The sequence below is a fragment of the Bison bison genome, unplaced genomic scaffold, assembly GCF_000754665.1.
Source record: "Bison bison bison isolate TAMUID 2011002044 unplaced genomic scaffold, Bison_UMD1.0 scf7180017864379, whole genome shotgun sequence".
Taxonomy (NCBI): Eukaryota; Metazoa; Chordata; class Mammalia; order Artiodactyla; family Bovidae; genus Bison; species Bison bison.
In genome coordinates this window covers 4,128,267-4,140,115 of record NW_011494951.1, presented here as the reverse complement: position 1 = coordinate 4,140,115, position 11,849 = coordinate 4,128,267, and the positions used below count along the sequence as shown (strand labels likewise).

Here is an 11,849-nt window from a genome sequence, read left to right as displayed (position 1 = left end):
TTCTATCCCATCTATGGAAAAACCCAAATGAAATTTATGGCCAAGCCAGTATAACTGACTCATTTTTCTGTACACCTGAAACATTGTAAATCAACTATACTTCAGTAAAAAATAATTAAATAAAATCAACATAATATATCATTTTCCTAGATTTTTACAATATTTATAGTACTTTTAGGCCTAGAATCTTATATTTTGAGATGTTTCCCTCAATTTATATAAATTTTCATTTGTATAACCTAAAAAAAATGCAAATGCTTAAGAGGACTCTTTTTGGTTTATTATGGAATTTTCTCCTCTCATGCATCTCCCATGCAAGAGTCTCCTTTTCATGTCTATTTCACACTTACATCATTTATTATGCACAGACACTATACTGTGCAGTTAACAATTATTAATTAACTTGATCGATTTGATCCTCATAGCAACCCTTAAGGTAGGTGCTATCAATATCACCATCTAACCGACAGGGAAACTGAGGCCCAGAAGCATGAAGTCACTGGCCCACAGACATGTGCGTGCATTCGTACTAAATCGCACAGTCACTGTCCCACTATTTTCAACCCCATGGACTGTAGCCCTTTAGGCTCCTCTGTCCATGGGATTTTCCAGGCAAGAATATTGGAGTGTTTTGCCATTTCCTTCTCTGGGGATCTTCCCCACCCAGGGATCAAATCCACATCTCCTGCATTTGGCAGGCAGATTCTTTACCACTGAACCACCTGGGAACCAGGACGCACAGACACAGCTGGGGTTCAATATAATCTGCAAAAATATTGCCTTTCTCACATAGCCTCAGACAGCATCATAACAAATGCAAATGATCCCCAACCCATTTGAAAATAACCTAGAACTTCAGTTGAAAATTAGTTAACACCTACCTGGAGCTTAGTGTGAGCCAGATGCTGGGTGAAGAATCACAATTTACAGGTGGTTCTTCCTGCCTCTCTTCTGAATGAGCTATGCCCTGGTGTAGAGGGGGATGACCTAGATTGCTCTCAGTTCCACCACATTTTTCATCGTTCTGTTGAGCCCTTTGCCTTTAGGAGGAGGAATCTCCCATTGCTAAGAAAAGATGAAAGAATTTCCTGCAGCCAGGCTTTGCTCAATGAAAATCAGCTACTAGCTATTTTATCTGGTGCTTGAATAAAGTAGCATCTTAGCTGACTCTGCAGGAGAACCGTAATGAGGCACAGGGTTTTCAAGGATCATTTTGATTTCCTGTGGCTTGCTGGCTGTTTTGCAAACTGTAGAATTTGACTGTGCATACAGTGCAGGGTCACCTCTAACATGGGAGCTATTTTGAGAGTAAGATGAGATGATGTAAACAGGGTTCTAGACACATAGAGGGAGGCAGGTGGTTAGTAAGTACCACTTCTGCCTTCAATGATTCCCTAAAGTCCTTTCACTGGATCTGTGTGCCCTGGGTTTAAATGAAAAGCTCACAAAGGGCCATAACAGTTGCAGCAGCCTGGTCTGGTCCCCTGGGAAGGCACAGCTTGTCGACACCTGTCACAAGCACAGAAGGTAAGCAAATCCACATAGGCCTGCAAAGAATGAGCCTAGAAAGGTCCAAGTTGCAGCATATTATAAAGTTGGGTAATTCTGTTAGCCATGTGACCAGAAATTCATGTCTGAATTTAGATTTAGGGAGCATCTGGAGCTTCCTGTGTGGCTGCTGTAACAAAAGTCCACAAAATTGGTAGCATAAAACAACAAATATGTATTCTTTCGAAGCTCCAAAGTCTACAATTCTGCAACCAAGGTATTGGCAGGTTATGCTTCTTCTGGAGGCTCTAGGGGAAGATCCTTTCTGCCTCTTCCAGCTTTTGGCGGTTGTCAGCATACCTTGGCTTCCTTGGCTGGTGGCCACATCACTCTGATCACTGCCTCTGACGTCACATTGCCTCCTCATCTTCTCCAAGTGACTCTTCCTCTGTTTCTATCTTATGGGAATACGTGTGATCGCTTTTAGGGATAGCCTAGGTTGAACTCCTCTCTTGAGGTCTTCCTCTCAGGACTTCCCTGGTGGTCCAGTGGTTAAACATCCTCCTGCCAATGCAGGGGACATGGGTTCAATCCCTGGTCCGGGAAGATTCTACATGCCAAGGGGAAACCAAACTCAAGAGTTGCAACTATTAAAGCCCACACCCCCAGACCCCATGCTCCACAACAAAAGAAGTCACTGCAAAGAGAAGCCAGCACAGGGTAACTAGAGAGCAGTCCCACTCACCACAACTCGAGAAAGGCTGTGTGCAGCAATACAGACCTAGGAAAGCCAAAAATAATTAATTTTTGTTAAAGACCTTCCTCTCAAGATCCTTAACATAGTCCCAACTTTTGTCATGCTAAGTAATACTCTTTTGCTTAGAAACATTCACAGATTCCAGGAACTAGGACACAGGATATCTCATGGAGGCCACTTTTCAGCCCACATCTCTCATTTGTTCAGTATTGGGCCACGCCTTATTTTATGCCTACGTTATGCTAGATCTGATGCTTCACTCTGGGGACAGAGAGCAGAGGAAGACGGGTCTCTGCCATCCAGGGGAATACTCTGTTAATCTGTACCCATCAATGCCTGTGCCTAAGCAGGGCTAAGATTTGAAATATTTAGCAGCTGATAGAACACTGGCCCTGGACCCACCAGTGAGCTACCTACTTGTTAATAACCTTCAGAGCTCTACTTGCTGCCAAGTTTTAGAACTCACATCTGTCGACATTGCTGTGGAGTCTAGTAAAAAGAAGTGATCTCAAACGCCTGTAATAAATTGCTAAAAATTATGATAGACGTTTACTTGATAAAGTTTAAAGACTAAGAAACAGAGATAATTAATCAATGAGTTGATTTTTCACTTCTCATGTCTGTTTCTCTTTGTTCTCTCTTTGCATCTCTCTCTCTCTTCCTCTTTTTCTCTTTTCTTCTATTATTCCCATGTGTGGATCCAAACAGAATGGTTAACCTTTCTGGCAGAGAAACATTGCCTATGGTTGGTATTTAGGGCAATTGCCAAAGGTTTAAACAAATTTTAATATCTAATATTAGGATGGTATTTACCGTCCTCCTGAAAAAGGGAATTTAATATAAAAGTTTTAAGAGCTTAATTATAATCTTTCCAAAAATTATCTTTAGAGTAATATGTCAGTTGTTGGCCTATCTCTGGAAGTCAGTAGTAAGAGATGACAGAATAACTTACTACGTCTGCCCAGCTTGCTTCCTTCTACTTGTTAAAACTACAATTTCATAGCAAATATCATCCATGGAGTGGATTATAAATAATTAGTATTGAATTCATTATATTGGGACTATCCTAGAGAAAATAGGAGTGAGACTACAAAGCAGGCATTTTTCCCTCTAAAGATTAATTCCAGAGGAAAAAGAGCCAAAATAGGGGAATAGATTATCTCTGTAAATACATATAAGAAATAAGAATGTATTCATGCCAAGATAATTCTTATAATATGGAACCAAAATACTAGACATCTATACCAATCCCCAACAGAATTTGAATGTAAGTAATGGCTTTGTAATGTTGACAAAAATTCAAGTCTGGAGATTATTTCCACAGCACTTTATCCCTACATGAAAAGATCTATTTGGAGAGGGAATTTTTTTTCCATCCGCCCCCACCTGAATGCAATGCATGAGTCTCCATGAGGACAGAGACCTTGACAATATCATTCCCTCTTGAATGTCCCTCAGGCCTGCAAACATTCCTGTGCTGGGCAGAGGGAGGATGTGCAAAACTAGAGAGAATCAAAAGTGTTAGTCGCTTAGCCGTTCCTTTTTTCAGAGGATCTTCCCAACACAGGGATCGAAACTGGGTCTCCTACATTGCAGGCAGATCCTTTACCGTCTGAGCCACCAGGGAAGCCCAAGAGAATCAAAGTCGTCCCCAACACAGGTCCCTCCTTCACGCTGCACCATCTGGACTCAGCTCTGTTGGAACACTGGGTTCACAGGCCATAGGTAAAGTTGCATCAAGGAAGAAACTCATACACATCCAGAAAAACCAGTTTGCATTCCTGGTCCTGCCCCCAGCTGTGTGACCTCTGAGGAAGTTGCTTCCCACTCTGAGCTAGTTTCCTTGGCTTTTCAGAGAAGGTCCATTCCTGCCCTGCTCACTTCACAAAAAGTTACAGAAGGCAGGAATTCCTGTCTTTGTTCACACGTGCTCAACACCTGTCTTTGCACACAGGTCTTCCTCTGCTCTCAGTATCTTTAAATCCACCTTGTCCACTTAACTCACCCACACTGTATAGCCCATCTCAAGTCTGTATCTTCCACAAAGCACTTCCTGATTCCTCTATATTTGAAACCACCTTCCCTTCCATTAAGTCACCCCATCACTTTATCTGTACATCTCTAGAAACATAAAAGTGTAACATTCTGCTATTACCTGTTTATTGCATAAGAAATCCAGGTAAGAACACTAAATTGGCCAAGAACTACCAGGCCAAGCCCTGTGGTCATCAGTATTCTTCCTGATTAGTCTAGAATGCATCAGAACAAGAGGGGTGTACAGGAGAGAGGCTTCACTGCAGATGTTCCCATCAATTTACAAAGTGAAGTCAAGACGTGATCATCCACATTTTAATTTGTCACAGTTGGGGGACAGGTAAGGGAGGCACCAGGGAGTCTTCATGGCTGACTGCAGTGTAATTAACCCATTTGAACTGCTTATCATAGGAACACAACGACAGAGTGGAAACTGACCAGTGTGACCTGATTCTGGTGAACAGTCCATGGGTGGGAAGCTTCGAGAACTGTGGAGGGCTCACTTCTGGTCACCCTCCTTACCTTAATCTTACCATTTATCATTCAAGAGCTTCTTTGCCACATCCTTTAAAAAAAAAATCAACTTTCTCCAGGGGGAACATGAGAGAGGGGAGGGATGAACTGGAAGACTGGAGTTAACACATACACACTACTATATATAAAATACATAACTAATGAGGATGCACTGCAGAGCACAGGGAACTCTACTCAATCCTCCATAATGACCTATATGGGGAAAGAATCTAAAAGAATGGATATACGTGTATGTATAACCGATTCACTTTGATGTATACCTGAGGCTTATACAGCATTGTAAATCAACTGTTTGTTGCTATCATTGTTATTATTCAGTCGCTCAGTCATGTCCAACTCTGCAACCCCATGGACTATAGCATGCCAGTCTCCTCTGTCCTCCCCTATCTCCTGGAGTTTGCTCAGATTCACGTCCATTGAGTCAGAGATGCTATCTAACCACTGTACCCTCTGTTGCTCCAATCTGCTTTTGCTTTCAATCTTTCCCAGCATTAAGATCTTTATCTCCTATACTCCAATCAACTATATTCTAAGTCAACTATACTCCAATAATTTTTTAAATCACTTCCTGATATACCTTTACAATCTAAAAAAAAAAAAAAAGTCAAATGAGTTACCCTCTTTCCTAAGTAAAATGAAGCATCTTAGGCTGTACTTTAACCTACACACACAAAGGTCCTAAATTTTCACTAACTTTCTCTTCTGTGTTTCAGAAGTTTGACTCGGTGGAAGCCATCATTGAACACTACAAGTATTTTCCTATTATACTTATTGACGGGAAAGATAAAACTGGGACCCACAGGGAGCAGTGTTACCTAACTCAGGCCCTCCCTGTCAACAGACACTTCTCACCTAGGTAGCCTACTCATTGTTTCATCTTCAGATCAGTGGATCCAGTGCTTCTGTCATTTTTCCCTTTGTTTCAAAAAAGATTATTTTCTGTGACTTCAAGGGATTTCTTATTTCATTTTGTAGAAAAAAAAAAAAAAAAAATTCTATCATGGAAACTGGAAAATCAACATGGTTTTGAAAGCTCACATCACAGAAGGAACATGTATAAGATGGATGCAAAAAATAAAAAAAAACTGGTTTTTAAAAAATATCTTCCAAAGAAAAGAACTACAAACATGGTCATTATGCTCATGTTACAGATAAGCAACCAAGGTTAGAAGAAGCTATCGCTTCAGGGTTTGCAACTGGCACTTGACAAGTCTGGGTGAGAGTCCCCAAATCTATGATCCTTCTAGTACCTGGTGCTGTCCTCTTGATTTCAAAACTGTTTGGACTTGTGAATTCAGAATGTCTTTATGACTCCTTATGTTAAAGATGTAGGTGAACGTTAGCTCTCCTTTATTTGTAATTCTAGAAATTATAGGGAAGGATGTGGTATGAAAAAACAGATCACTTGTGAATACCACTTGAAGGACAGAAATCAGAAATGTTTTTAGTATGGTGTGAAATGGCTTTCCGCACAGCTCAACAGGTAAAGAATCCTCCTGCAGTGCAGGAGACACAGGACACATGGGTTCGATCCCTGGGTCAGGAAGATCCCCTGGAGGAGGAAATTGGCAACCCACTCCAGTATTCTTGCCTGGAGAATTCCATGGACAGAGCAAGTCTGTGGGGTCACGAAGAGTCAGACACAGCTGAGTGACTGATGCATACAGGTATGAAATGACCACAGTACCATTACCAGTCTACTCTGTTTAGAGTAGCTTTAAGCCCAATGGAATTAACAAATTCACAGTAAGGGAGTAAGGAAAAGGCTGAAGGAAAGTAGAATTTTTATAATTTGGATTGTGGACTTCCATTCAAAGGGAAAGAACTGTTCTCAAATTAGTGCCAGTGTCTTACAGGAACTTTGTACATAGCATGATATAGTTCCCCTCTCAATACTAAAAGGATTACATTTCATTCCTGTTTCATAACACAGATGAAGAAATAGGCTCAAAGACATCATTGATGTTACTCAATATAAGAGATCCCAGATTTTTATTATCATTTTGCCTAGTTTCATCCAAACGTATCTCCCCAGGTACACTCTCTGCCCTAGGCAATTTTATAATCAGGTTGAAAATTTTAAAAGAGACAGGAACACTTTGAAAATGCAGATTTACTCATGTTAAAATATATAAATAAACTCTTGTAGCAGCATAAAGTTTATTAAAAAAAAGAAAGAGTGCTGATTGAAATTAATAGAACACCATGAACTTCAACAGTTTTCAAAACCTACATGTGAAATACATGGAATATTTATGTAACTGTAGTTTAGTTTTAAAGCAGAAGTAAAGCCAGAAAGAATGAGAAGGTAAGAGATATCAAAGGAAACAATGCAAGTGACATTTCCTGGGGAGCATGGAAACAGACTCTGCAGAGAGGACACAGGCTTGGGGGCAGAAAGAATCTTACCCTCACCCTGAAAAGCTATTGAAAGATTCCAGATAACTGATTCACTTCTTACTGGGGCCATGCCATTCCATGCTGTGTTCTCAAAAAATGTTTTGGAGTCTCCTCAAGCGTTGTTATGAAAGTCCAAGAACATCAAGTGGTGATTGCTATTGTATAGGCTTATGTTTTTAAAAATCCTTTATTATTTCTTATTCATAAATGTATGTGATGAAGCTAAAAGAAAAAAGAAGAACCATCTTAAAATGCTCACAATGGCTTATACATATGAAAATTTCTGGAAAGAAATAGCTTTCTTAGTAGTGACAGAAGTTGCTTCAAAGAAGTGGGATTAGGGGACCATGCTAGTTGAGTCTTCCAGAACTCAGATGCCAAGATAGAAGTTAGATGTGCAAACATTTGTTGGAGATAATGACTAAGAGAGATTGAAAGGAGGAGGAACAGGAGTAGGTAGGAGAGACTTCAGGCTATGATGGAGGTCTGATACCTGTGAGAGGATGAGGGAAGAAGAGAGGAATGGCAAGAAAAGGCATCAGATTGAAATGCAGCTCTGGGAGGGGCTTAGTCAGCTCATTGGCAAGATCAGAGCAGACTGCCCACAGAGGACAGAGCCCGTGTTGTGCAGAAATGGCCATGTCTTAGTCAACATCATGCTAAGCCATGGCCAGAGGCTACCCAGGAAAACACGACCTTCACATGCTCTGGGAGACCCAGAAGGTGCTATCACTAGAGGCCAACAAATAACTTTTGATCAGCAAGTTCTTTCAAGAGCGATTCAAGGGGCTCACCTCCATGCCTGCCACAGTGACATTCTGATTTTCAGTGTTGATTGTAATAATGACATTTTACTTGTAGTAGATGACTAGAGAATAAGAATATATAAATGTCAAAGGTACTTTATTCTTACAACAGTTTGTAAAAAAGGCAAGGGCAGGTATTCTAATCCATTTTATAATTAAGGAAACTATGTCTCCTTGGCCAAAATCTTAGAATGACCTACTTGTGGCTAGAACCAAGGTCTTCATACACAATTTTCCTATTCAGTGTCTAGATATTTGTTGGATCTGCAATTGAAAGGTCAATGATTTGGGCTTGGCATGCCCAAATTTCAAAGAGTTTTAATCCCTTTTCAACCATTTTTTCAGTTGTCAAGTGTCACTTGAAACCCAGCTTCAATACAGTAGTGGAATTTTAGCTTTATCTGATCATAGCATCTATTCAAGATATTTCTTTTTGAGTAAATAATTTCCATTCTGGATCAATTTATATCTTCCTCATATTTAATAATATCTTGTTAAAAGCAGTTGTTTGTGTACTTATGTATATTTGTTACTAGGCTTTCTTGTAGATATTGGAATAATAGCAGTGAATTAAGTGGGAGAAACGGACAATAAATAAGTATATGATGAATAAGACAACCTTAAGTTAGTTCCCCATTTCTTTGATGTGTTTTCTTGACACTTTTCACTAACTGCTTGTGAGTGAGGCCAATATTAGATATTTTGATGAAACTCATTGAATTGGATTTAAAAAGTATTGAACCAGAAATTTTTAACATTTCCCAAAGAAAACTGCCCCTCTTGATATGTGTGTATAACCTTGTAACCATGTCATAGGTTAACTCTTCTGCTCAAATTACTATAGAGGAATGAAATTTTAACCCACTGTCAAATTTAGCTCACTGCTGGGTGTGTGTGTGTGTACACATACATTTTTGATAAGATAGTCTATAAAATAAATGATTCGCACAGTATTTCTGTATAGACTTTTCTATCTTGAGTAATATTTGTTCTAGCTAAGCATATTTTCAGTTTTTGTGGTTTTTGGGGTTTTTTTGCACATTGCAACTGTACTAACTTAAATGAAAGCAAATATGTAATTAAATGTCATATCTGTAACTGGGTATTAAGTTCAAAATATAGTTTAATTTTGTTTGATTCATGCTCTATTATCTCTCAAAGCCCTTTTGAAATCATATTTAGAGTTAATTTATGAGAAATTTTCTAGAACAATTTTTGACATGTTAGATTTGAGACATAAAGGCCAAAAAGACCTAATCTCTGTGCTGGAGGGTTAAAAGCCTGGCAGGCAAGATACACACATAGTTAAAATCATGCAGTGCAGAATAATAGATTTGGTCACTGTCTCCCTTGAACCACCATTGCACTGGTAGGCCTGGGCGTAATCAAGGAAAACTGCCCAGGGGTGATGTCCAAGCAGAGAGTTAAAAAATGATGGCCTAAACTGCAAGTTTTAGAATTACAAATATGTCATCAGTTGATTTTTGAGTATTCTTATCTTTGTTGTTGTTCAGTCGCTCAGTCATGTTGGACTCTTTGAGACCACATGGACTGCAGCATGCAAAGCTTCCTTGCCCTTCACTATCTCCAGGAGTTTGCTCAGATTCATGTCCATCAAGTCGATGATACCATCCAACCATCTCATCCTTCACCACCCACTTTTCCTCCTGTCCTCAATCTTTCCCAGCATCAGGGTCTTTTCCAATGAGTCAGCTCTTCTCATCAGGTGGCCCAAGTATTGCAGGTTCAGCTTCAGCATCAGTCTTTCCAATGACTATTCAGGGTCAACTTCCTTTAGGATTGACTGGTTTGATTTCCTTGCAAAGGGACTCTCAAGCGACTTCTCCAACACCACAATTCAAAAGCATCCATTCTTCGGCACTCAGCCTTATTTATGGTCCAACTCTCACATCAGTATGTGACTACTGGAAAAACCATAGCTTTGACTATATGGACTTCTGTTGGCAAACTGATGTCTCTGCTTTTTAATATGCTGTTTAGTTTCATCATAGCTTTCTTTTCAAGGATCAAGCGTTCTTTAATTTCATGGCTGTAGTCCTTGTCCACAGTGATTTTAGAGTCCAAGAAAAGAAAATCTGCCACTGTTTACACTTTTTCCCATTCTATTTGTGATGGGACCAGATGCCATGATCTGAGTTTTTTGAATGTTGAATTCCAGATCAGCTTCTTCACTCTCCTTTCACTCTCATCAAGAGGCTCTTTAGTTCCTCTTTGCTTTCTGCCATTAGGGTGGTATCATCTGCATATCTGAAGTTGTTATTTCTCCCAGCAATCTTGATTCTAGCTTGTGATTCATCCAGTATGGCATTTCACATGATGCACTCTGCACATACTTAAATAAGCAGGGTGACAGTATACAGCCTTTACATACTCCTCTCCCAATTCTGAAGCAGTCTGTTGTTCTGTGTGTGGATCTAACTGTTGCTTCTTAACCCACATACAGGTGGCCTCAGGAGACTCTTTTCTTTAGGGCACTATTCTAGGTCATTCGTGTAGTAGTGAAGCAGTAACCTGTTGAATGGGTAAGTGAACACAACAGAAATAGAGGCAGTTTCCCTGGGAAAGGACAGATGACTTATTAAGTGGGTTTGGGGAAGTTTCAACTATTAGTTGGAACCCTGTGGTGCAGGTACCCTACAGTTAGCTTTTTTATTGTAATGTTAATGCCTAACATTAAATCTTTGATTGCTGAGGCATCCATTTCAAAGACATCCATGTCAGAAAAAAGCACACTGCCATCTACACCACTAGATAAAGAGCCAGGCTGCCCCATCCAGATGTACCCCTTTCTGGAAAGTTCTGGTGGACCTAGATAACTGACTCTTTGACCCACTGCTTGCTTTTCCCTTCCTGTGCTTTAATTCCTGCTCTTCTGTTTTAATTTCACCAATAAGGAGTGAACCCTCAAAGCTCCATGCACCACCTCATCATTCCCAATAAAAGCAGAGAGACTCCCAGACCCACACATTCATTCTCTCTCTCCCTACCCCCAGGACCTTGCTAACTTGTCCAGGGCATGGCTTGTACCCACCAGGACATATGAGTAATAAACTTTGCTTTTTCAAAGTTCTCTTACAGTGGTTGCTAAGGTATGTCTTGTGATCATAAGAATCACAAGCCCTGGTACAGTCTCATGATTGGCTTCAGTTGGGGAAATGTCTGTGAGGCTTGCCACAAGTAGCCCAGAGGAGTGCCCTCTGTCATTTCTAAAAAGTATCATCACTATGGATAGGCTGAGATCAACCCAAAAGAAACATATATCAGTGCAGCGTTTGGAAAGCAATTTCACAATACTTAGTAAAATATAAAACATGTGTACCACTGCAATAAGACTTCCAATTAAAACACGGCTAAACAGGAACTTATATTTATATGATTCCTCTGGAAATTCTATTATAATAACAATGAAAGAATTGAAAAGACAAAAACATAGGATAAAAAGAACAGAAAAAAAAATGAGAGAAGAGGATGTCAACAAAATTTCAGATGAGAGAATTAAATGGACAAATAGTAACTGAGTTAACAACAACAGCAAGCTGAAATGTAAGCACTCTAGGAGGAAATTCAACAACAAACAAGCTTGTTTCTCTCAAGTGAAAAAAATGCACAACCTAAAAGTTAAGACGTTCTGCAGTCTGAACTCAAGTGGGCCTTAGGAAGCATCGCTACGAACAAAGCCAGTGGAAGTGATGCAACTCCAGCTGAGCTATTTCAAGTCCTATTAGATGATGCTGTGGAAGTGCGGCACTCAATATGCCAGCAAATTTGGAAAACTCAGCAGTGGTCACAGGACTGGGAAAGGTCAGTTT

The 11,849-nt window shown here is 39.9% G+C and overlaps 1 protein-coding gene across 2 annotated transcripts in view; it reads left to right on the top strand.

Annotated features, from left to right (window-relative positions):
• The window catches only part of CLNK (cytokine-dependent hematopoietic cell linker), a 209,256-nt gene extending 202,896 nt beyond the window's left edge, over positions 1-6,360 (top strand). The window contains exon 19 of one of the 2 annotated variants that reach the window (XM_010857269.1): positions 5,527-6,360. In XM_010857269.1, the coding sequence (XP_010855571.1) occupies positions 5,527-5,673 (147 nt within the window). In that variant the 3' untranslated portion in view covers positions 5,674-6,360. Of the gene's footprint in view, positions 1-3,841; positions 4,988-5,526 lie in introns of those variants that run through there. The other variant, XM_010857270.1, reaches the window with a different exon arrangement.
• Positions 6,361-11,849: the final 5,489 nt, after the last annotated feature.